This window comes from Bos javanicus, chromosome 9, assembly GCF_032452875.1.
Source record: "Bos javanicus breed banteng chromosome 9, ARS-OSU_banteng_1.0, whole genome shotgun sequence".
In the NCBI taxonomy this organism is placed as follows: Eukaryota; Metazoa; Chordata; class Mammalia; order Artiodactyla; family Bovidae; genus Bos; species Bos javanicus.
The window spans coordinates 96,291,286-96,316,858 of record NC_083876.1 but is presented as its reverse complement, the minus strand read 5'-3'; the positions used below and the strand labels follow the sequence as shown (position 1 = coordinate 96,316,858).

The 25,573-nt window shown below is 57.3% G+C and overlaps 1 protein-coding gene across 1 annotated transcript in view; it reads right to left on the bottom strand.

Moving 5' to 3' along the window:
• Window positions 1-8,105: 8,105 nt before the first annotated feature.
• The window catches only part of IGF2R (insulin like growth factor 2 receptor), a 103,312-nt gene continuing 85,844 nt past the window's right edge, over window positions 8,106-25,573 (bottom strand). The window contains exons 37-48 of the mRNA XM_061428479.1: window positions 24,172-24,333; window positions 22,295-22,502; window positions 21,870-22,016; window positions 20,529-20,763; window positions 19,510-19,646; window positions 17,135-17,249; window positions 16,081-16,227; window positions 15,505-15,692; window positions 12,208-12,394; window positions 11,588-11,740; window positions 10,567-10,636; window positions 8,106-9,910 (exon numbers count right to left, since the gene is read on the bottom strand). Of these exons, the coding sequence (XP_061284463.1) occupies window positions 9,503-9,910; window positions 10,567-10,636; window positions 11,588-11,740; window positions 12,208-12,394; window positions 15,505-15,692; window positions 16,081-16,227; window positions 17,135-17,249; window positions 19,510-19,646; window positions 20,529-20,763; window positions 21,870-22,016; window positions 22,295-22,502; window positions 24,172-24,333 (2,157 nt within the window). The 3' untranslated portion in view covers window positions 8,106-9,502. The remainder of the gene's footprint in view (window positions 9,911-10,566; window positions 10,637-11,587; window positions 11,741-12,207; window positions 12,395-15,504; window positions 15,693-16,080; window positions 16,228-17,134; window positions 17,250-19,509; window positions 19,647-20,528; window positions 20,764-21,869; window positions 22,017-22,294; window positions 22,503-24,171; window positions 24,334-25,573) is intronic.

Below are 25,573 nucleotides of genomic sequence, written 5' to 3'. Positions count from 1 at the left end.
CTCTGGTGAGACAGGAGGAGGCTGCAGCTGTGCAAACTACTTCCCTACTTGAGCTGAGCACCGACTGGGGTGCTGTGGGAGGGGAGAGGGCAGGGAGGGGGGCAAACCTCCCCAAGGCATCAGCTCACCCAGGCCAGGTGCTGCCCTTCCTGCCTGAGTGAGATAATAGAACTGTGTCTCCATCACCCCTCCCTGTTCTTGGCACAGGGCCCCTGAAACCCTTGACACTTCCTAGGAGTGTCTTCTGTTCCATGAGGTGACTCTGGGCGGGCTTATGGGTGGCTCCTGGTCACGGGTAAGACCAAGCTATGGTTGTGTGCTAGGGTCTTCCCAGGTGGCACTGCTGGTGAAGAGCCCGCCTGCCGACGCAGGGGACACAGGAGATGCAGGCTCCATGCCTGGGTGAGGAAGATCCCCTGGAGGAGGAAACGGCAACCCACTCCAGTGGTCTTGCCTGGAGAGTCCCATGGACAGAGGAGCCTGGTGGGCTACAGTCCATGGGATCACAAAGAGACTCTGCGTGGGTGCCTGCCTGCAGGTAAGACCGAGGTGTCATTAGAAACTTGGAACTTTCAGCCCCATCTCCCCATTCTCTTGAGCATAAAGGGCTGACATGGTCAGTCATGGGTCATGCCGATGGGGTGAAGCCTGCATAACAGCCCCACTACCCGGGGTTCAGAGCAATCATATCCACACCCCAGGTCCGTGGGGACCACAGCTCCTGCACTGGGACCCACCCCCTACCCCCCACCCCCGCCCTGTGCGTCTCCTGGCTCCTTCAACACTGCACCATATTCTCTAATAATCTGGTGGACAAGTCAACAGTTCCCTAACTTCTGTGAGCCGCTTTAGGAAATCAGAGGCTTCCCCCATGGCTCAGTTGGTAAAGAATCCACCTGCAGTGCAGGAGACCCGGGGTCGATCCTTGGGTCAGGAAGATCCCCTGGAGAAGGAAACAGCAACCCACTCCAGTATTCTTACCTGGAGAATTCCATGGACAGAGGAGTCTGGTGGGCTACAGTCCATGGGGCCGCAGAGAATTGGACACAACTGAGCAGGTAACACTTGCTAACAAATTAGTTGACTCCAAAGAGGGAAGAAGTCAGAGGACCCTGATCTGTAGCCAAGTCAGGCAGAACTGTGGGTCACCTGGGGCCCTAATAGTGACTGGCATCCGAGGAGGGGTGGTCTCGTGGGACTGAGCCCTTAACCAGTGGGGTCTGAGCCTCTCTCCAGGCCGAGGGGGTCAGAAGTGGGTTAAATTGTGGGACACCTGGCTGGCACTGCAGGCAAGTGTCTGGTGTGGGCAAAAGCCCCGCATTCGGTGACCTGAAGTGAAGTGTCCTGGGAGAGGAGTGAGGAGGACTCATGGGAGAAAGGAGAATGGGGTTTCCTACACACAAGGATGTCCCTGCTTTTCTCCAGCACAAGTGGCCCTGAATGCACAGGGCTCCCCCGCCTTGCGTCCTCGGCTTGGGAAGCGGCCGGGTGCTAAGGCCCTGCTCTCAGCTCATTGTGGGGAGGAAGCAAGCAAGGCCCTCCCCGCACCCACTCCCCAGGCCGGACCGGACCCACCACACACTCTTCCTCGAGGAGATGGCAGGCACCCAGGTCTGGGCAGAGCTGCCCTCCTGGTCTCAGTGTCCTGAGAGCTCTTTTCCCCCTCGGACCCCAGAGCAGGGAGACCTGTGCATAGCTCTGCACGGCTCCCCCCGACTCTGTCTCCAAGCCCCTCGGCCAGGTGCACATGGGGTGGCCGGTCATCCCGGGGTCCAGACTGCAGAAGTGACCCAGGCTGGCGGGTAAGTGTCACCTGGGAAAGGCCAGTGCCACCGTCCTCACTGGCATCGGGGGTGACGGGCCAGACTCCTCTCTGAGCACAATATTCACTATGTGATCCCGTGAGAAAGTTTGAGGTTAGAGACAAGAAACCGAGGACCTTGTCTGCTGTCATGCCACTGGCTCTTGGCCAGTTCTTAAGAAATCAATTCACTGAAAGCCACAGGGCTAGTGACCAGCAACCGTGTTTCCAGGACTCTTGTGCTGCAGCTCAACTCGCCCAGCAGCTCAAAACACAGATTTTGTGCAAGACATGTCCTTTGTTCCAGGACAGTTCACCCCAGGCCTTGGGACCTCCTGAAGTTAAGGACAGAGGCTGGGCTCCCCTCTGGGAAAACAGAAAAGGAACAGGCGTTCGGGGCAAGCCCAGAGCTGCAGAATGAAAGCCCGGCCACCAGGGATTCCCTAGGTCCAGATGACCTCCCAGTGGACTGATTTCAACACAACTGGGCTGATTTTCCAGGAGGGCTTTGCGAAGACAGGCTGGCCTGCCTCCCACCCTGTGGCCCCGAAGCTCCTTCCATCACAGGGCGCCCCTCCCACCAGGCTGAGCTGGGGACAGTGGTTGGGGGGCCGTGGCTGTCCCAGGCCTGGCCCCAGGGTTGCTGTTTCCCTCTCTGTGCTGTCCCGAGGGGTCCCCCGGTGACTCTGACATCTTCTTCCAAGGCAGCATGGCTCCATGATGCCATCGGGGACAGGCATTAACTCCAGTGGGGAGCGTGGAAGCCACCAGAGGTATGGGAATGGCATGGGAGCCCATGATAAGGCTCCCGCAAGGCCCTCAGGGGCAAAGCCTGTCTTAGGGGCAAAGTGCGTTCCCTGCACCTCAAGCTCCTTCCCGAAGTCAGGCCGGCTCTGCTGGGTCTGCATTTCCTGCCCCAAAGTCCTGACACTGAAGGCTGCTGGGCAGAGTGCTTCCTCCTCCCAGGCCTCGGTCAGTTGTTTTTGTTTTTGTTTTGATGGTTGAGGATGGTTTATTAAGCTGTGCTTTAGTACGGATGCCAGGGTTTGCCCATGGCGCTCACTGTACAAGGCCCTGACGTGCTGCCAGTGTTTCCTGGCAGGAGTCTTCTACCTCCATTTCTTCCAGGGACAGGGATGGTCCTCCCAGTCGTCTGTGTCTGCCTCACCTGCCGTGACAGTCCTCTTTGTCCCCGCCTGTCCTGGGACCTGGACACAGAAGCATCACCTCATCCTGACTTACCCGCCCTGCCCCCAAAGCTCCAGGGCCCAGTGCCCACAGATGCCACCCCTGGGGCTGGGGGTCCCTGGGGGATGGGGGCTGGCCCAGTAACATTGGCAGAGGCCAGGGAGGATACGGGCATCACCTGGGTCTTCAGCTCTTTTCCGGATGATGCGAGAACATTACAGGACCAGCCTCCAGACACTGTTCTGAAACCTTGTCCAAGAGACCCTGGCCCTCAGCTACCCACCACCCTGTCCCACTAAGGAACCCACCCACACACTTACTCCCTGCAAAGTAGAGCACCTGCGGTCTGCCAGGCCCTGCTCTTGGCAGGGAGAACAGAGCCGTTAACAGAGGAACCAGCATCTCAGGGTAGAGATCTGAGCTCAGTGAGGGAAGTATGGAGACGGTGTCTTCGCAGGTAGGGAGTGCTACGGATACCTCGAGCAGGAAGGGGGGCTGCAGCCTTAAGAATCAGGGGTCAGGGGTGGCCTCTGGGATGCTGAGCCTTGAGGGAGGCAGAAGAGTGGGCTCTAGGGGGTGGGAACTGGAGGACGAACGTTCCAGAGAGAAGAAAAGCAGGGGCTGGGCAGGCTGAGAGAGGAGGCCCATGGGGCAGCCGTAGAGCCAAGCCAAGGGAGCAGGACTGAGGCCAGAGGGGCCTCGGGCCTGGACACAGGGCCCCGCGGGACTGGGGCTTCACCCGGGGCGAGGGCAGCCCCCTGAGGTCGTCTGAGCCAAGCACGGGGAAGCTGCCACTGCCCAGCTGGGCCCAGGGCGCTGGACCAGATGGCACCAGCAGGGCTGGAGAGAAACGCATTCAGGGTCTGATTGCAGGTGGAGGTGGGAGGATATGCTGATGGGCTGGATGTGGGGTGTGAGAGCCAGTGAGGGGTCCAGAGGTGCCAGGCGTTTGGCCCGAGCCTCTGAAAGGACGGCCTTCCCTTGACCAAGGGGACAGGAGACATCCACCGAGCACGCGGACAGCACACGGATGGGGACAGGAGACATCCACCGAGCACGCGGACAGCACACGGATGGGGACAGGAGACATCCACCGAGCACGCGGACAGCACACGGATGGGGACAGGAGACATCCACCGAGCACGCGGACAGCACACGGATGGGGACAGGAGACATCCACCGAGCACGCGGACAGCACACGGATGGGGACAGGAGACATCCACCGAGCACGCGGACAGCACACGGATGGGGACAGGAGACATCCGCCGAGCATGCGGACAGCACACGGATGGGGACAGGAGACATCCGCCGAGCATGCGGACAGCACACAGATGGGGAGGGGCTTTGGAGTCATTCAGATCCCACCTCCATCAGTACACCACACATCTGCTAAGCCTTAACGTTCACGTCTGTAAAACGGGCCAACACTCACCCTCCCTCCTGCCCAGGGTGCAGCCGAGAGGATTAGGAAAGCCTGGGGCGGTGGGTGAGCTTTTCCTCAGAGGCCCCGGTGGTAGGCGCCTAGGTAGAGAGGCCCTTCTGGGCCTTCTAGTCTCTGCAGAGGGCTCCCTTCAGTCCAAGCACTAACACCGCCCTGGATGAGACCTAAATGAAGGCACATGCTTTCTGGCTCCCCGGAGAGTTTCATTTAGGGACACGGAAATTTTTAGTTTCATCTCATTGTCCTGTGTCGTGTGATATCCTTATTTTTGTCAACCATTTTTTCAGTACCATGTTATTTACTGAAAAAAAATCTGCATCTAGGTAGATTCGTGCAGTTCAAACCTGTGCTGCTCAAGGGTCAACTGCACTTCAGCATCAGGGCTGAGGGTCGGTTTCTTCGGGACTTTGACCCCAGGGAGAGTGGTATTGGGGGGACACAAATAGTGGGGGCAGGGAGCAAAGCCTTCCTCTGGGGAGGGCAGGTGAGAGGCAGACGGGGCCCACTTGGCCATGGCCACTGTTAACCATCTGTGTGCCCTCGCAGTCCACCAGGACCCTGCTCCATGGGACCTTCCGAGGAACGCAGAGCCCCGCCCACCGTGACAGCATCCCCGCTGGGCGGTCCGCACACCCCCAGGTCCCAGGGACCACCATGTGCCGCTCCTCTTCTAGGAGACTCGCCGGCCACACTCCCTACACGGACTTCACGTGCAGTCAGCCATCTCGCCTTCGAAAGACCTTCTGCCTCGTACCAAGAAAGGCCATTTCCATTCAAATTGAGCCTTTTCCAAATTTTCTTAAAGCTAAGTCCTCTCCAGTGTTTGCAGAACCTGTCAAAAACCACGCAAAACAAGTGTTCCGTGCGGGGCCCTGCGGGGAGTGTGCTGTGTGAGACACGGGGCAGCAAAAGGGGCGCCTTCTTTCATCCTGAGCCCTTCCCCTGGAAGCCACAAGGTGGGCAGAGCGGGATGGTGGTGGGCTGGGCAAGGCCGGCCCCGAGGGGAGGGCGCCCATCAGGGGTGGCAGAGGGTGACTGTGGGTGAGGAGGGCGACCTCAAGTCAGGGTCACTAAAGTCAAAGACCAGCTTCCCCGATGGAGGGAAACTCAAGACAGGGCAACTGAATGGGGCAGGATTCTGAGTGGGGTCCTCTTAGTGAAAACAGTGTTGCCATGACAACCAGCAGACCAGAGGCACCACAGCTCGAGGGTCCATGTGTGTTGTTTTGGGGGGCGGCAGGGGTGGTGACGTCCCAAGGCATCATGGAAGCAGCTCACTTTCATGTGATTCAGGGAATAAAGTTCTTTGCCTGGTACGTTTCATCAATTTCATTTCTTTCATCTGAAGCCAAGGGTCACAGGGCCTGCCTGGGACCTGCCCCTCACGGTGCCTGCCCCCATGACTCAGCGCTGCTCTGGAGGAGTGAGGCCTGCTCTCGGGATGCTTCCCCTAGGGGGGTGCCCAGAGCCCCGCCAGGTGACCCCTGACACACTCTCCCTGTCCAGGGGTGACAGGACCATTTGTTCAATTCTGTTTTCCTCTAACTGCATCAAAACAGCAGTGTAAGTAAACTTTATTGATTCACCAACTGCCCAAAACAGCATAAGAAGTAAAGAAAGGGAGTGAAAGTCGTTCAGTCGTGTCCGACTGTTCTCGATCCCATGAACTATACAGTCCACGGAATTCTCCAGGCCAGAATACTGGAGTGGGTAGCCTTTCCCTTCTCCAGGGGATCTTCCCAACCCAGGGATCAAACCCAGGTCTCCCACATTGCAGGCATATTCTTTACCAACTGAGCCACCAGGGAAGCCCAAGAATACTGGAATGGGTAGCCTTTCCCTTCTCCAGGGGATGTTCCTGACCCGGGAATCAAACCGGGGTCTTCTGCATTGCAGGTAGACTCTTTAGCAACTGAGCTGTCATGGAAGCCCATAGCTCACTACCAGGAGGAAGCAAAGAAATGTGAGTAATAACTCACAGCCTGACTTTGGCCTTCCCCTGCATCTTTAGGGAAAACAGTTCACTTCCCCCAGCATGGGAATGACAGCGACTGTCATGGGGCTCCTCAAGCTCCACAATAACGCTCCAGCCTTACCTCCCCAGCACCTCTGGCCACTCTGTCCCCAAACACCCAGCTCCCTGCCTTGGAGTCCGTGCAGCCTGGAGAGGAGCTGCAGGACCACCCTGCCTGGGATTCGTACAGTGACCCACCCTCCTGGGAGGCACAACACTCTCAGCCACCCTTGAGCTGCCAACTCCCCGTCGGCCAAGTTCATCTGAAGAAGAAGTCATGTCCCGCTGGGTCATGGGATTCTCCAAAGCTGGTGAAGGGGTTTCTAATCAATCTAACCTGGCCCCCACCCCAAGGCACACCACCTGCTGGTGACCTGACCCCTGGAAGAAAGATAAGACCTCCATGTCCTCCATGCCCACTTCTTGATCTGGTGCAAAGGGGTGGAAGAATTCCTTCTAGACAGCCCCCTGGGGTGGCCGTCAACCTCCCTGAAGGTGGTTGTGGCCAGCGTGTCACAGGTTGGTGGAAAGCAGACAGCTGCATCTAGAAAGCTCTTGGTGGGAGCTGGGTCTCCACTCTTGCGTGGATTTTCCTGGGCACAGGGTTTGCCTACACTGTCCTTACCTTCCACTTATCCCAGCCCCCCGCCGTTCAATACACAGTCTCAACAAAGGTGGGGCTTAAAATCTTGGTTAAAAGGAAACTAAACTAGACTCGTGAAAGGTTGTAATTCTTACTTGCTGTCGGGGAGCGTTTTCCTAAACTCCTACGACCACAGCTGGCACAGACTGTTAGTCGTTTTGCAGGGGCTCAGGGGAAGAGATTACCAAGGTGCTCGAGAAAAGAGCATGAGCAAACACCTCATATGCGTGGTCACATCCCCGTCGCCCTGCGGCTGGCACAGCTGGCCACCAGGGAAGACAGCCCGAGGCGCCGATGAAGGGTCAAGTTCACTCACAGGGCCCGCGAGTGCCTCTCCAGGCAGAGAGGACTCCTGTGTCTTAGTGAAAAGGGAGTGGCTTGGACAAGTTTCCTGGACAAGTTTCCTGGACACAGCATCTGAGAACCAGCAACCGTGGGCCACAATGCAAACCTTTATATAAGACCCCAGAGCGTCCGTCTCGAGAGAGATGCTTGTAAGTTCTCAAGGGGAAAACAGTCTCTCCAGTTGGAAATAATCAGAACATGAGCAGAAAGGAAGGGCGCTGACTCCGATAAGTCTATAGTCAGACATCATACTCCCTGCTCGGTCTGTCTTCATAGTAACATCCGGGAAGCTCTAGTTACTAGTCGGTCATTTCAGGTGGAAACCAGATTCATGCAAGAGAAGCCCCCCTCCCCGCTCCATGTAAGCCTGGGCTGTATACCAGGACTGTGGGATCTGCACTCATGGTGGCTGTTTTGGTAAAAAAATAAATAAATATCCCAAGGTCTGCTTCCTTAGAAGGAGGAAGAACCAGGTGTGGGTGAAGCTGACAGAGCCCCCCGTGGGCCTTGAGTAAGCATCTACACTCGGAGAGACTCAGGGACACTTGTGAAGGGTCGGCCGACACCCGGACACAACTGTCTTTGGAATGGGACAGGAGACGCAGAGAGGGCATCGGACGCGGCAGCAAACTCAGGGGCTTTTCACTTAAGGGCAGAAAGGAGGACCACCCAGTTAATAATTTATCTTTTATTCAAATCGTTGAATACCTTATATTACAGTAAATTTGATTGGAAAAAAAATGAGGAAAGAAATCAATTTTTAAAAATACACTCATGTTGAAATCATATAAGCTAGCCAAACGAGAGTACAAACCCAGGAACCCTGCGGGTTGGTTGGCTTTCCAGAATATGAATACCACTGAGTCTATATACAGCTCTATAAATGCCAGAAAAGTCATCCGTTAAACACTTCAGAGAAAGGCGCCAACAGCCGGGGAAGGACGCGGTCCCCCCTCCCGTCCTGCGGACCGGGCGGCCGGTCTCGGCCGTGCCCGGGCGGGAATCCAAGTGCAAGGCTGGGGGCGAGAGCCTGGCCCACTGGCTTTCATGCAACTTCCGTGAGTCACGCACTGTGCAAATTAAGGCTTCTTATAGGTCGAATGGTCGATAGACACTTTTTTTTTTTCTTAAAAAAATAAGCACAGTAAAGGTGGTATCATGAGAACCTGAAGAGGTGAGACCTACACCCCAAGTCTGGAAAAAAGTCTGACATCTCGACTCCCATTCTCTCAGACACACATGTGCGCACATAGGCACAGGCGTGCGCATGCACGCGCACACACGCACACACACACACACACATCAATCTTTGGGTGGGTTGTTTGACTTCACCAGCTGGCGAGAGAAATACTGATAAGTGTGCTCTGTGCACCTGGAATCGAAGACATCATGCAAAAAAAAAAAAAAAGGCTGCAGCTGTTACTGACTCGGGAGGCAGAGAGCGGGCGGCTCCCTCCACAGCCCAGGCAACCGCAGACCCACGCGTGTGCGCACGCACACACCCGTGTGCCCTGACGCCACAGAAGCAAAAGAGAAGAGACAGAGTGGTGGAGTCTAACTGAGAGGATACATGGTGGACCAGTTCAAAGCGTCCGAGCATGCCCACAGCCTCCCCCCGCCTAAAAGATGGACAGGAAAGGTTACCCCCCTGCCGGCAGGAAAAAACTGTTGGTGGTGTTTTTTTTTTTTTTCTTTTTTCGCAAACCTGAGTAATTGTCAAAAGTCAATAAATAGGAGAGAATTAAATGCTAAAATATAATGATCAAATACCCTACAGGGCCTAAAGCAGCAAGGGTCTTCCTTAAAGGCAGCCCTCAGTCCCAAGACGCGTCTGGCCCCGGCGCCTTTAGGAAGCGCACGGCGGCCACGCTCAAGGTGAGGGCTGGGGACAGACCCGGGGCTGGCGCGGCCATCAGCGGCCGCGCCTCCTCCCCGTGCCCACGGAGAGGGGCGCCCCCCTCCTCCCCCACCACCAACACTCTTCCCTTTTTTGGACAGTTTTCGTTAAAGGCCAAGGACAGAAGCATCACGGAGTCCCATCGGATTTGGTCGGAGCCGGCGCGGGCGAGCCTAGACGTGCAGGAGGTCCTCGTCGCTGTCGTCGTGGAAGGTGCTGATGGGCGTGGCCGCCGCCCGGGGCCGCCCCCGGCGCGCCGGCTCCCCGCGCACCAGCCCCACCCGGTCGTCCGCCCGCAGCGGCGGCGGCGCCTTCCGAGGCAGTGGCCGCAGCGGGGGGCCACCTTCGGCGCCAGGAGCCCGGCCTGGCGGGCGCACCTTCACCTCGGGCAGCGTCAGGACCTCGTCCTCGCTATCCTGCTCGTCGCCGTGCAGGGCGCTCAGCGTGTCGGCAGCTCTCACCGACTTGGCGGCCACGTGCCCGTTCTCCTGGCCCTCCTTCCCGGGCCGCGGCGCCGGCGGCTGGATCTCCTCCATCAGCCACTCGGTCTCGTTCTCGTCCGCCTCCTCCTCCTTGTTCACCTGCCAGGACACCGCAGGGACCATGGGCCCACCTGAGACCTCATCTGACCACCCCTGAAACCCCAGCAGGGAGAGGAAGGGGAAGGCTGGCAAGCGCCAGCTCCTGCTGAGATCCAACCAAGGCAGACAGGGTCAGGGACTCAGGGATGGGCCCTCTGATCCTGAAGCCCTAAGTGGTAGAGAGAGGTGCCGAAGGGGAGAGGAGCCCGGTGGACAACACCACGTGGATGCGTGCAGTTGAGGGAGACCTTCTAGAAAGCAGCTGGCAGGACAATCAAGAGCCAGGAGAGCATTTATGCCACCTGGGCTCAACTGCTAGAAACTCAACCAAAGGAAATCATCCAAATGCCAGGGCACAACAAGTTTCATTGTCATGCTTTCTGTAGAAGAGCCAAAAAAGTAGAAACGATCTGAGTATTAAATGCTGTAAGAAATTAGCCGCCATCACAATTAGAAAACCTTGAAGAAGAAAGGACAAAGAATGTGTTCAGGTTGAGAGCTACGAGAGGCAGTTTCCCCTTCGGCGGTTTCGAATGGCCTGCGATGATGGTTTCCTTGCAGCCACTGGCCGACATCTCGACATGTGGACTGTGTGTGTGTGTCTAGCGGGATTGGGGACGGGGCGGGAAGCCGCCGGAGGCCTCAGCAGGCCTTACCTTCGAGTACTTGTAGGACACGTTCGCGCTCCGGCGGCAGCAGTTGGTAAGCCTGCTCATTACCATCTCCCTGCAAAGGGGGTTCCAGTTACTCCAGCCTGGAGCCACCCCGCCCTGGATCCCCAACACTGTGCCCCCCCGACAGGAGGCTGTGCCCACCCAAGCACACACTCCCTCAACCCACAACAGCAGGGCTTGGAGCCAAGTCAGAGGAAGGAAGGCTATGGAATCAGGAGAAGCAGATTCAAACCCTGTATGCAAAGACACGCCCCATCTTTGTGGTGCTAACAGAGACCAGAGTGAGTTACCCCACATCTCTGCGCATGCTCTTCCGCATGTGGATGGAACAAGCCCACACCTCCCTGCCACCCCAGGGCTGTGCTGAGATTACCGGGCTGAGTGGCAAACCCAGGGCCAGCTCACACCCAGACCTCCTGCCCCACTCCAGCATCTGGCTGATGGCCTCTGGGGTGGTGGTGGTCAGCACTTCCTGACCCTGTCATTTGCCTCTGGATTGGTGGGCAGGTGAGGGGGGAGATAGGAAGCCCCAGAGCCGGCCCATCCCTGCCCTTGGGACACGGCTGACCACATGCAGAGCCCTGGGCCTCGTTCACAGGTGACGTGAAACCTGCTGGACAGTCACACTGGCCTGCCCGTGAGTGACAAGACCTTTCATCCCCCAAAGGGGAGACTACGGCTGGGGGTGAGGTCACAGCTGGCACCTCGTAAATGCTCTCCTCTTAAGGGAAGGGGTCAGTTGATCAGAAGATGGTCAGCTCACGTGGGGACACGTGCAGCGAGCCACGTCCTGGGAACAGGGCGGGCTCGGGCTGAGGCCCATGGGGCATCTGGCCACGTGACCTGACAGCTCAGACGCACGGACAGTCATCGCAGGAAGCTCTACACAACACAGCGTCCAGGGTCTTAAGAGCTCTAGCTGCTGCTGCTCAAGAAGAGGAAGCCAGGGCTTGACTCTGGGCCTCTGGCCTGGCCCCCCGCCCAGACCCTCCCCTCTCCTTACCTGCGCTCCTTCTTGTACAGCAGCAGGGTGAGCAGGCAGGCGGTGAGTGCCACCAGCAGCAGGCTGAGCACTGCCCCGACCGCCTGGCTGCGCTCTGAGAGCCCTTTGTGCTCCTGGGCGTCATCCCCTGCAATCTCCTCGTCGAAGCCCGCCCTACAGGGAGACCACAGCGCTCAGCCCCCTGCCCGGCGAGGCCCAGGCCCTGACTGTGCACACCCACACCCAGGAAGACACGAGCCACTAGCCGGGAGAACCCCCGTGGGCAAACCCCTCTGACGCCAAGACTGAGGTGGAGGGGCAGGAAAGGCCGAAAGACACTGCCTCCGCCACACGAGCTTCCATCACTAAGGGGATGAGGAGAGCTGCTTTGGAGAACATGCCTCGCCCCCCTGCAGCCTTGCTGACCCTGCTGCGGGGCCCTGAAGGCACAGAGGCACTTCTGGAGCAGAGAATCAGGGGGACACACCAGCTGCCCTGGTCTTCCAGGACCACGACTCTCTGCTCTGGGAAGACACAGGGTCACAACCCAGGTAACAACTTCTCCCTCGCAACAACTCATCTCTGGAGCCAGCCTTGGCACTCTGGGGCTGGGGGACACTGTGGGCCAGCACCCCGCTTACCCCAGCGGGCACACGGCAGAGGTGTGCCAGGAGAAGAGGTACTGGCAGTCGGCAGTCTCGTGGCTGAACTCGGGGATCCCGTCCTTCACCAGGGGGTCACAGTGGAAGAAGATGGTGGAGGACACAGACTTTGTCTTGTCTTTTCCACACTTGGAGGACGAGGTGAACACCACATCCAGGTCGCCATCTGTCAAAAAGGCAGACGCACACACAGGCACAGTACCATGAACATGGGTGCTTCAACAGCGGGCTGAGTTTACCTCTCCATCATCTGCAAAAGGTCTGCAGAGACTTAGAATCAGACGAAAGGGTCCTTCGTCTCATGTCCCAGAGGAGCTCTTCACAAGACTGCTCACACACAATATGGAGCCCCTGCCCTAAGTCAGGAAGCGGGAGAGATTTGAACCTTGCCCTAAGACAGGTCTGGCCTTTGTCCTCAGCAAACAACATGATGTGGAGTGGGGGCTGCCCACATGTCTCAGTCCGCCTGGACACCAGGGTTGACCATGTAGGCAACCAATCAACCAACAAATCAGCCCACTAACCAACCAATCAACCAACCAGTCAACTAGTCAACCAGCCAACCAACCCAATAACCGAACAACCAACCAACTAACCAACCAGCCAGTCAACCAACCAACCAACCAGTCAGCAAACCAACTAAAAAACTGACTAGTCAGTCAAGCATACACAATGAAGTATCAATAAACCCTGGACATGGAGGCGCAGTGGGCCTCCCTGGTCAGCTCCTGAGCTTCTGTGCGCGTTGTCACACGTTCACACTGTCACACATTTGTCCGTTGACACCTCCTGACTCCACAGGGAGAAGACGCCACAAGCGTCTGGCTCCCTCCTGGACTTCACCCTGCGGTGCTTCTCCCACTGGCTGGTTTTAATTTACACCCTTTCACTATAATAACCTGTAAGCATGACTAAGACAGCTTCTCGTGGTGTCTTTCTAACGAGCTATCACACCCAAGGAGCGCCCCCTGAATGTGCAGCTGGTGTGAGACGCAAGGGGTCCCTGTGCAGACCCTGCCTCGTGAGGACAGCTTGGCGGCCGGTGCGCAGTTGCCCCCGCTAGAGGGCCAGGGTGTGCGGTGTGTGCGGTGGAGCGAGTGGAGGCCAGCCCCGAGGCCGGCCATGTGGGCTGGGCTCAGGGGGCCCCCGGGGTCCTCACTCGTACGTACCCGGCTGAGCCGTGACCCGAGAGGGCTGCCCCACAGCCTGGACTGTGGACACAAAGCCATGAGGTTGGTGAGGAGCCAAGGTGGCAACACCGAAGCTCAGCCAGAGACGGGCCTGGAGGCCTCCCGCCCTCACCCTCTGGAATGAACGCAGACGTGTGGCGGGGTGGTACGTAGACGAAGGTCTTAAAACCAAACCTATTTCCTACTGGTGGTGAGTGAATGGAGTGAAAAGGTAAGAAAGGGATTTATCTAACCAAGAATAAATAAATGCGCACACACACACACACACACACACACACGCTCCCTAAGTCTGGGGACTGCAGGAGGCCAACTAGACTAGACATAGGCCTTACAGACATAAGGTTCTCAGCCTGGTAACTAGGCCCCTGACCAGGGCTGCGGCGTGGAGCCGGACCACTGCTGCAGACCCACCAGCGGCAGTGCCCCTGGGTGAGAGAAGGGAGCCCCGAGCTGGGTGTGGCAGTGCGGAAGTGGGTGGGGGTGGGCAGGCCGAGGTGTGCCAGCAGGAAGGCCCGAGGAGAAGTGGCAGGGTGCCTGCAGGTGCTCCTGATGGAGAGGCGTGGACGCGAGCCAGGCTGACCTGGCAGGACTCTGCCCAGCTCCAGTGGGCACTGCCAAGCACAGAGACTGGCTTATTTACCACCTACGCATGGAAACTTCTCCGAGACTCCACCTACTCAGGGAGCAGCTACCCACCCCACCTCCTCTCGGGGAGGTCAAAAGTCAGCTGGTTTTGTAAACACATTTAACTGTTTTTAAAAAAGCAAGTTCATTTACCTAGTTCAAAAATCAAACCATGAAATGGTTTACAGAGGAAGACTAGTTGATGAAAACAAAAACACAGGAGCTGCCTCCTGGAAATATTCTTTCCAGGTCAAGAAGGAATTAGCAAAGACATGGGTGAGGGGGGTGAGGAGGTACAAACATCAGTGGCACAAGAGAGAAGCGTACATATGAAGTGCAAAGTGTGGGAACACAGTCAGTAACTACGTCACGTCTTTGCATGGTGACAGATGACAACCAGACCTAGCGTGGTGATGATTTTTGAAATGTACGGAAATGTTGAAAACGCTATGTCGTGCAACTGGAACTAACAGAGCACGGAAGGTCAATTATGTTTCAGAAACAAACCAACAAACTCACAGAAAAAGAGATAAGATTTGCGGTTACCAGGGGTGTAATACTCAGATGCCACACACCACATGCTAAATATAACGAACCCTGCTGTATGTCAAAAGAATAAATCCTAAGAGTTCTCACTACAAGAGAAAAATAATTTTTTTTTCTACTTTTTTAATTTTGTACCTACAGGACATGATGGACAGTCACTAAGTTTATTATGATAATCATTTCATGATGTATACAATGCAGATCATAATTCTGTACACCTTAAACTTATACAGTGTTAGTCATTCAGTCATGTCCAATGCTTGTGAGACCCCATGGACTACAGCCCCCGAGGCTCCTCTGTCCATGGAATTCTCCAGGCAAGAATACTGGAGTAAGTTGCCATTTCCTTCTCCAGGGGATCTTCCCAACCCAGGGAGCGAACCCAGGTCTCCTGCATTACAGGCAGATTCTTAACCATCTGAGCTATGGCTCTATGTCAATTTTATCTCAACAAAAAGGAAGGAAAAAAAGAAACACAGGAAAAAGCTGCATCCGTGTAGCGGAAGGCCTTCCTCCACACCCACTGCGAACACTTGGGCCAGGTCGCTCTCTTTTCATCCTTTTGACAAATACAAAATCTCTTACCTTCCCCTAGTAACATCTGAAGTTTAAAAATAAAGAAGCATTGTGATGAAAACCAAACCAACCAAAAGTAATTCTGGCTGTGGTCCTCCACGCCCACCTCACCACCTCTAGTTTAGACCAGGCTTTGCACATCTGTGTAGGACGTAAGTCTTCCCGACAGTGAACCGCTGCGACTCTGACATGTGCTGCTCAGTCCACAAGACACAGGATTGGATCTGGGGCTTTCAGGTTAAAACCAATCTGATGTTTTAACCGAAGGGAGTGTGTGCTCATAAAAAGGTTAATGTGCCTCCGAGGAAGCTAAACGTGGCACGCGGGTGGAGAGAATTACCTTGAACGTAGTATCTGGTTTGGTTGGAGGTTCCGACTTTGCGACTGAAGTGCTGGTCGTTGGCCTTCCTCTGGCAGATGCTGGCCCCAGAGCAGGCGGGGCTGCTGGAGCCCGTGATGGACGACAGCTGGATCTCGTAGAGGTACCTGTCCCCGTTGGTCCTCACGTCCCCAGAGGCGCTGAATCGTCTGAGGAGAAAGAAAAGGGCTCGGGGACAGCCCTGGATCCCGGGACCCACCTAGTGACGCTGCTAAGAAACTTAAAGAAAGAAACTAGTAAAGCCAGAAGGTTCCTCATCAAAAATCGGTCCAGAAGGTTCCAGCTCCGACCCCTGGGCTTATCACAAATGGTAAGAGGCGGAGGGACATTATTTTCACACTCGAGAGACCTCGCCATCTTTGGGGTTCGACTCGAACAGCTAAGCGATGCCTGCCCTCTGTCTGAGCCAGACGTGACAATGGTAACTGGAAACGGTAACTAAAACGCGCCAACACGGACCTCTTCGTCTCACAGCCTTCAGCCGGGCAGAGACGGGAGGATTACGGGGCGGCGCTCCCACAGAACGGCCCCACTTACTTGAAGTAAATATCCCCGAGGCTGAAGCTCCGGCCGTTGGCCGGGTTGGTGATGGTCCCATTCACCATCTGCACCTCCTGAGGCTTCACGGCACAGGCCGCTCGTGAGTCCCAGCTGAAGTGGTAGGTGCAGCTGTCGACGTCGAACCTGCAGGGGCACACGGACCACGGTCACGGCCCCCCTTCCGCCCACCTGCCAGGGCCCCGGGAGCCCCCCACCGCCCACCTGCCCTTCCGCCCCGGGAGCCCCCCACCGCTCAACTGCCCTTCTGCCCCAGGAGCCCCCCACCGCCCAGCCCTTCCCGCCCCCAGCCAGGGACCAGCCGCTCCAGGCTAGGGGGTTGACTTCATCTCCCTTCCCCAACACCATCCAGCTCAACCACCATGTGAAAAAAAAAAGCAGGCAAGCACTTCAACACGTAATTTTTTTACATTTAGACACTGGGCAACATCTAACAGCTGGGAAGATCTGCTCCCGTATTTTTGAAAGCCTGCTTTACAAGCATTGATTTTGACCCTTTGACAGTTCCTGGGTCTCCCCTTTCCCAAGCCCTGCTTCTATAAGGAAATCGGGCCTGTTCAACAAGCACAGCTCACATGCTCCCTCTGCTGGCCAAACGCCCTCCCAGCACCAGAGGCGGAAATTTCCAGCAAAATAAAAGGGCATTCCAGGTGGTGCCGCCCCACCTGCCGGGAGTCCCAGACCAGCCGCCTGAACAGCTGGCCGTGGGCGGCACCCATTAGTGAAGCCTTAGTTACACTGAGACCTTGAAGACGGAGGCCGGTGAAATCCCACTTTATGCAACTGCTTTATCAGTCTCATGCACGGGTCCCAGCCTCCATCCAGGACTCCTCCCTTGCAGACTTGCCCTGGCCCCACCAGGCTAGGGGTCTCAGGGGCCGGTCCCCCCCATTGCTACTGTGACAACCCCAGTATCCTCTCTGAGGCACGCACACTAAGCCGCCAAGCAGAAACCGCGGGGAGGAGTTCTGACGGGGGCCCAGCCCGCCCAGCGCCCAGCTACCCCCTGGGGTGGGGTACCCCGCACCCTCACCTCGTGAACGAAGGCCGCCCCACTGTCTTGGCACAGGTCAGCTCGATGACAGCAGACGCTGTCTTATTGTCCCCACAGTAGTGGCCTTTAGAGTAAGTTACGATGACTCTGTCATCTGAAACACAGACCATTGAACTGACGTTATCTCTAGGGCATCCTAGGAGTCTCAAGGTCAGAAGTGGCTCTGGAGACTCATCTCCCTGGCGGTCAGCACCGCCAGCCTGGTGACTTGCACCCAGCCCACGTCACTACCTGCATGGCCAGAGGAGACCGGGGGTCACAACTCAGCCCCTACCTGTGAGCACTCTCCTGTGTGATAGGGAGACCCCAGGGCGTGCAGCTCAGGGCTGAGCAAGGAGCCCCCCGCATGGCATGTGTGCAGGGCTGGACCGCAGGTAATGGCGGCAGCCTGAGGTCCCCAGCTCCCTGCAACCTCTGTGCCAGCCCGGCGCTTCCCCCATGTGCCCCACGAGCCACCTGGGATGAAGAGGGCAGGGGGCGAGACCTCCACCTCACAGAGAGACGGCCCACACAGAACCGCTCTGGTCTGCTCGGTATCCTGGCTCCACATGGGGCTCTTCCTGCTCCTGAAGAGGGTGTGGTTGAGGAACCAGCAGAGCCCTAGTATGCAGGGGCCAAGGGAAGCAGGGACTCGCTTTCAGCAGCCTGGCTCCCAGGGGCCAGAGATTCTGAGAGCTGCCCTGGGGATGCCCGAGCCCAGCCCCACTCAGCGGACGGATGGCGGCTCCAGGGGCCGGGACACAGCAGGCTCAGGCCTGGCTCTCGGCAGTCCTCGGGCGTGGCGCTCACACCCAATCCACATCCTTAGAGGCAGTGGGCCCAGAATGGGCAGTACCAGCTGCCAGGGGTCCTCCAGGCACGGCCGAGGCACAGGGGCCAACCAAGGGGAGCTGAGGGGTGAGACCCAGGCTCCCGGCCCCAGTCACGGTCAAAGCTACTCTGGGTGAATTTGTTATAAATAACTGGGCTTCTCTGGAAAACTCTGGAAGTTTCACAGCTTCGAAGAGAAATGCTTAAACTCCTAGAACATGGAAACAACAGGTGGAGGTCTTGCTGAAGTGCTGCCCCGCCCCACAGACGAGATGGGCAGCACTCTTGACCTTCCAGGCCTCAGGCACTCAACCTCAGAAGTGGACTAAGACGCTGACCTGGAGAAGTGCTGAAGGTTACACGTGTGCACACACATGTATGACACACACACGTATGAAGCACAGATCTGGAGAAGTGCTGAAGGTTACACGTGTGCACACACATGTATGACACACACACGTATGAAGCACAGATCTCGAGGACTGCTGGTTCCTGTGATAAGAGTCCGACTCTTCACCCCATTAGGTGATGTCCCCTAAGTGAACATGGGGTCACGGTGACGGGCCTTAGACGGTTGTCCTGTTGGGGCCAGAGAGGCAAGATCCCACCTGGCGTGTCAGAGAACAGGAGGTCTCACTATGCTTTTCAGGAGGCTTCAACCCCCTAGTCTTTGCACTCGGCTGTGGGAAGACCCAGGTCAGACGTCCACACGATAACGAGGCACAGGAAGAGAACAACCCTCAGCCCCCGGCGCCCTTCACGGCAGCAACAACTGAGGTCTCCAAGGTCACGGGCTGGGAGGTCTGGACACTTCTGCTGGGGCCCGGGCGGGGGGTGACTTCACCCCCACTTCCAACCTGCAGAGTCGGGGGTTACTCTCCAGGGTGACAGCTGTCCTCCAGAATTTCCTTTCTCCATTTCAACACCTTGAGTGAAATAAGTCCCCCTGAGCTTTCATCAGGACAGCTTGGGGAACCCCAGCCCCTCCCCGCAGCTGAACAGGCACAATGACGGTTTTCTTCCTTGTCCCTTCCACCAGCCCTGACTGTCCCTAAGTGAAGAAAGCCCAATCTTCTCCCTTCGCATGAAGAGTCTTTCACTCAACAACCAACTGCAAGAGAAATTTTCCATCAGAACTATTAACAAAGAGCTTCATTTTCCGATGTCAAATTATTAAGACATTTACGAGGATGTATCTGGATGGTCCTGACCAGGTTTTCGTGTTTGTCGTCTGGCTTCTCCCGAATAAACCCGTGCACGTGTACGGGGAGACTCGGGCACTCGGCCCACAGTTGGAGCCGCGACTCACAGGAGCCCTGGACATCCCAAGACCACCCAGCCCTCTAGACACAGACCAGGACCTGCCGTCTCAGAGAACATGAGGCGGTTCTAACGCTTCAGGAGGCGCCAGGCTGCCTGAGAAACGGTTACTGAGAATAACACTCCTGCAGGTTCCGACGGAAGCCAGCGCTGACCCTCCAGTCCCAGGACGACACCCTCACCTTCCCAACTCAGACGCGACACGTGTGACCGCAGGGCCTTACCTACAACATCCAGCTTCTGTGTGTGAACGAGCCCGAGGACCTGCACCTCGCCAGAGGTGCTCTTTTTGCACACGCTGGCTCTCTCTGAGCAGTCCTGGGGTCCCTTGTATATTTTCTGACACAGGTTGATGTAGTACCTGCAGAACAACACGGAGGAGGTGAGCAAGGTCGGCGTCTGTCCCGACACGCTTGGGGGCAGCTCTTCCCGCCCTTTCAGAAGAGGCTACCGTCCGAGCATCTCTCAGCACCTCTGGACACAGCCCTGACCCAGGTCTCTGAGTAAACGAAGGCCAGAGAGTGGGTGGACGCTGAAAATGCGCACGTGCCCACCGGGCACACGGGGTGAGTCCCGAGAGTCAGGTGGCTAACAGACTCAGGCGGCTGAGTCAGGACAGGCAGCGGCTGAAACCCTGGCAAGGCATTCCCCCGTCTTCAGGTTCCCGAGGCTTCCGGGTCCACGCTCCCCACTGCTCTAAGCATGGAGCGGTCAGGCCAGCACAGCCAAGGTACTAGGGGCAGCAAAGTGGGGCAAATTAACACCCCCACCAACCCAACACAGATGGGTGGTTTAGTCAAAGTCGTGTCCGACTGTTGTGACCCCATGGACTGTAGCCCGCCAGGCTCCTCCATCCTTGGGATTCTCCAGGCAAGGATACTGGAGTGGGTTGCCATCTCCTTCTCCAGGGGATCTTCCTGACCCAGGGATGGAGCCTGGGTCACCCGCATTGCAGGCAGATTCTTTACCAACTGAGCCACCAGGGAAGCCCAACACGGACAGCATCCCAGACAAGAAGCAAACTGCGCCTGATTCCATCAGGCCCACAGCTGCTCACCAGCTGCTTTGGGATCTCAAGGCTGGCTTTAGCTGCCTCTGCTTCCAAACCCCCTGGAATGCACCAGGCCTGCCCGAGCAGAGGCCTGAGGCTGTGCCACCTTCAGAATCGGAGCTTGAAGCGCCGCACACTCGCCCCGTCGGGGCGACGGACACAGCCGGCAGGCTGGTAGGGGGAGGTACTCACGAGGCTCCGTTGTGGACGAAGGACCAGGAGCCGGTGAGGGAGGAGAGCAGCCGCAGGTCGTAGGTCCGGTGCTTCTGGACGAACTTGCACTCCATCTTCTTCGGGGGGCAGACCACCTTCGTCTTCCACTCGAAGGTCACCTCACACCCGCGCACCTCGCTGAAGACCTGGGGCCGCCCCACGTCGGCGTCCTCGTCACACTTGAAGATGATGACGGACGTCCGGTGGCTGGTGGCTGGGCGGCACGCGAGGCGAGCGTCAGGCCCCCCACCCGGCTGGGATGCCTGCCCCCGCGGCGCTGGCGCTGAGGGGTGCTGTCCATCCCCGGCCGTTCCCCACTTCCTGCTGTGTTTCATTCCCATTTCCACCCTCAAATTAGGACCAAGTTCCCCCTTCTGCACTTAACCACCCCACAGCAACAGTACAATTCCTTTCAAACAGGTATTACTTGATTAAAGTATGAATGATAACGATAATAAGAATCCTGTGATAAACTAAAAATATGTCATCTAACCTACCAGGAAAAAGATGCTTTTGTAATAAGCCTCCAAAGAAGGCTACAGTAGTGCCTTGTAGACTTAATGTTTCTAAATCCTCGTGTGTGTGTGTGTGTTAGTCGCTCAGCTGTGTCCAGCTCTTTGTGACCCCACGGACTGTAGCCCGCCAGGCTCCTCTGTCCATGGCATTCTCCAGGCAAGAATACTGGAGTGGGTTGCTGCTCCCTTCTCCAGGGGCTCTTTCCGAGCCAGGGATTGAACACAGGTCTCCTACATTGCAGGCAGCTTCTTTCCTGTCTGAGCCAACAGGGAAGCCCTAATTCCTTAACATGTATCATTCTGTTCCATGGCCACTTACAAGAACTAAACAACTTGTCATGCAGTTGTCCCATCACTTTCCCTGAGAACTCACATCTGTCTGTGCCCCGCGTGTTACTAGGACTCTCGTGGGTCCATTCTCTTCACAGCAGCAAGGGCACTGAGACCCCCACACCCCGCCCCTGCCCGGCACAGCCCACTGTAGAGCGGACGGTTGCAGACAAGGCCCTGCAGACCTGGGACAGCAGCAATTCTAACGAGCGTGGACGTGAGCCACTGGTGCTGAAAAAACTGGCATGCGGACACGAGCCCCTGGAGCTGGGGAGGGGGAGAGCTGACCGCCCCACACCTATCTGTCACCCTGCCCCACAGAGCAATTGATGACTTTTCTTTATGGAAAATAGCCCCGGCGAGAAAACACCACATGCACCAGAGGCGCTGCCACGAACGTGGACAGTCCAGGAAGAGAACCTCCAGGCGCAGGGCTACCGCGCCGGCCAGCGGGGGCCCCGGCGTGTCCACTTACAGTGCTTGCAGAAGCCCCACTCGTGGTCTCTGTCGTAGTTGGCGGTGGTCGCGCACCAGAGCCTGGCCCTGCTCTCCACAACACACTCCTCGTAGCTCTTCCCGTTGAACACGAAGGGGAACACACACGGCTCGCCGTCCTCAGTTTCTGGGAAGGGGAAATCGGAGTGACCCCAATTATCCACACCGCGTCAGCTGCGCCCGGCCAGGGGCGGTCACCTCAAACAAGGATTCCCCGAGAGAAGCCCCCCTAAACTGACTGATGGTTTGTGGGCCTGAGCACTCACACCCAGGGCTTGTAGGATGGGCCGTTTCGTGCGCTGGGGCTCATGGCATCTGGAGCGCCATTCCTGAGTTCCCTCCTGCTGCCGTGTCTAATTCCTTGTCTACTGGGAACAGACACTCTGCCCGCCCATAAAGACTTACCCGGAGGGCAAGTGTCTCCGTTGGCGTAACTCAGGATGACAGCTTCGTCCTGATGCCTGTAGTCCAGCTTCATGGACGCCAGCCGCCCGAAAGACGCCCCCTTGCTCCCGGACAGCAGGCAGACAGCACCGTCCTTGCAGCCTCCTTCGTCCAGGCCTGCGGCCGCGGTGCACACCCCCACACTGTAGGTGTGCGGGCCTCGGGTCACCTGCGGAGACACCGCCCCGCGCTGTGACTGGGTCTCCAGGGGGGGCAAGGCCAGCGCTAGGGGTGTGGGGGGCACGAGCAGGAAGGCGGAGCTCTGTCCACGGGCCGTGCACTTGCCTGAGAGCTCACCCTCCTTGTCCCCCCCTGCAGAGCGCGATGCCCTGGCCACTCCCGGGCATGTCCCCCCTCACCAAGGCCGTGCCTCCTGGTGCAGCACTGCAGACCATGCTCCCACGGGCCTCCAGCTGCCTGCCCCCTACCCTAAGCCACGTCTCCTGCCAGTAACCCCAGAGTGCTGAAGACTCGGGACAGAGCACAGAGCAGCCACGACCTAATTGAACACGGTTCTTCTCCCTGGCCGCCCCGCCTCTGCAGGCTCTAAGCTGCTGCACACCCGTCCTGGGGGCCTGCACCCAGGCAAGGTCTCTTATTCTGGGAGCCAGAGGGCTGGCACCTGGGCGTATGACTCAGAGCTCACCGCTCCCCGGCTGCCACACGCAGGAGGCGCCGGGATCTCGTGGGCTTGGTCCACAGCCGTGCGACTCATAAGATCTACATCTCAGGGATGGCCTGGTCCACAGCCGTGTGACTCAGTAAGATCTACATCTCAGGGATGGCTTGGTCCACAGCCGTGCGACTCAGTAAGATCTACATCTCAGGGATGGCCTGGTCCACAGCCGTGCGACTCAGTAAGATCTACATCTCAGGGATGGCCTGGTCCACAGCCGTGCGACTCATAAGATCTACATCTCAGGGATGGCCTGGTCCACAGCCGTGCGACTCATAAGATCTACATCTCAGGGATGGCCTGGTCCACAGCCGTGCGACTCAGTAAGATCTACATCTCAGGGATGGCCTGGTCCACAGCCGTGCGACTCAGTAAGATCTACATCTCAGGGATGGCTTGGTCCACAGCCGTGCGACTCATAAGATCTACATCTCAGGGATGGCTTGGTCCACAGCCGTGCGACTCAGTAAGATCTACATCTCAGGGATGGCTTGGTCCACAGCCGTGCGACTCAGTAAGATCTACATCTCAGGGATGGCTTGGTCCACAGCCGTGCGACTCAGTAAGATCTACATCTCAGGGATGGCTTGGTCCATAACCATGTGACTCTGTAACGTCTATGTCACAGGAATGTGGGCCCCAGCCTCTGAAGTACAGCCTCCCAACATTCAGCCTGGGGCGAGACCAGCCCCTGACACCCAAATGTGTCTCAGGTCGGGGCTGAGGGGTGGTCTCTGGGCGGCAGGCAGAGGTGGAGCCACATAGGCTCTGCCAGCCCCGCCCCCTCAGGCACATGGTCACTCACACGGCCCTGAGAGGCCTCCTGCTCTCCATCTGCGACGTGGAACAGGCCACGTGACCCTCCTCACTGAATGAATGAATCCTTGCCAAGCCCACGAGAAAGGCTCACTCTGAACCATGGGGCACAGCGAGGGTACGAGCCGTGACCGGTTAGCACACCATCCAGCGCCCCTGGCAGGCCAAGCCCGCACCGGGGACAGAGTGAGGACCACCCCCATCTGTCCCCCAGACCCCAACAGTGCACGAAGGACTGCAGGTTCTCCACCGCTCATGGAGGCCGCATTATAACACACAGAGGAGCCTGAGAGTGACGCCAGGTGGCAGGGGCCCCGAGGTCACGGGCTCTGGGGCACGGCGTTACCTTGAAGGTGCTCTTGGAGAGGCTGGACAGGTTGAAGCTGTAGTACAGCTGTTCGTCCGTGAGGGAGCAGCCGTCCGTCTTCACTTCGTCGGGACAGACCAGAGGAGTCTCCCACTCGAACACGAAGTCACACACACTGGTCCTCAGCAGTTTTGGCGTTCCCTGTTTGGGAGGGGGGCCCAGGTGTGAAATCCACGTGGATTAACAAGTACAGTAACCTCCCCGCTCCCCCCGCAGGGCTGGAGACCCCTGCCCCAGGCGCTGTGGGCTCAGAGATGCTCCCAGACCAGCAGGGGTCCCGGGTGACCCACGGTGGGCTCTCTCCAAGAGCAGGGAGCCACCATCCTCGCCACGGGCAAGCAAGCAGCAGCCCCACCAGGCAGGCCTGCCTGCACCCAACTCCCCTCCGCCCCCAGGCCCGTGTCCCTGCACTTAGCATGCCAATACTCCAGACCACCAGCTCAGAGAAAAGGGTGGGGGTGGGTCTTTAAACTTTGCGACAGGGAAGCCTAAGACACTGAAGAGTCTCCGGCGGCAGAGGAGGGAGCAAGTGTTTCCTGTACATTCGAGGGGCTGTCCCCACCCACGTCTCTGGAGACTGAGGGGATGTTTATACTGAGGGCGAGACACGATCCAGCCGGACATTCCACAGGCCAAGTATCTAAATAAATATCCATCAACGTCCTCACTGCCTCCCCTCCCTCATTGAGCGGCAGCCATAAAAACAGATGAAGAATTTCATTAATTGTTGCTGAGAATGCGTTTTTCTATTAATGTACACGGAGGAAGTATTTCCACTGAAGATAAAAAAATGCAAGGGAAGGAGAGTTCATCAAATGTCTCTCTGAACTGGACCGCACATGCAGCGTGAGATGCCCTGCTTCTGAGCCCTGCCGAACACTCATCGCTCTCAGCACTCCACCGCTCTGAGACCTAGCGCGAGTCTGGGGGGCACCTGTGGACATGCGTCCAGACCCCCCCCCAGACACGCGAACGCACGTGCAGAGACAAGAGGGGCTAGCGGATCATGGCTGCCCAAACCCCTGTCATTCGGGACTCCCCTCCTGCCCGGCAATGTGTGAACGGAGGCGACATGTCGGTCCAGGAGCTGTGAGGTTTCCACGCAGACGCCCAGGATGGCAGCCCTTCCTGGGAAGGCGGCCGTGAGCCACTTCCTGCCACCATCCACTCACCCACGTCGCCCATTCCCATCAAAGGACTTGTAAGGTTTCCAGAATTTAGGAATTTCAAAAGCACAAGTATGGGGGAAGGGAGTTTCTGACAGACACGTACGCAATGCTATATTTAAAATGGATAACCAAAAAAAGACCTGCTATATAGCACAGAAAACTCTGCTCAACGTTAAGTGGCAGCCTGGATGGGAAGGGAGTTTGGGAGGAGA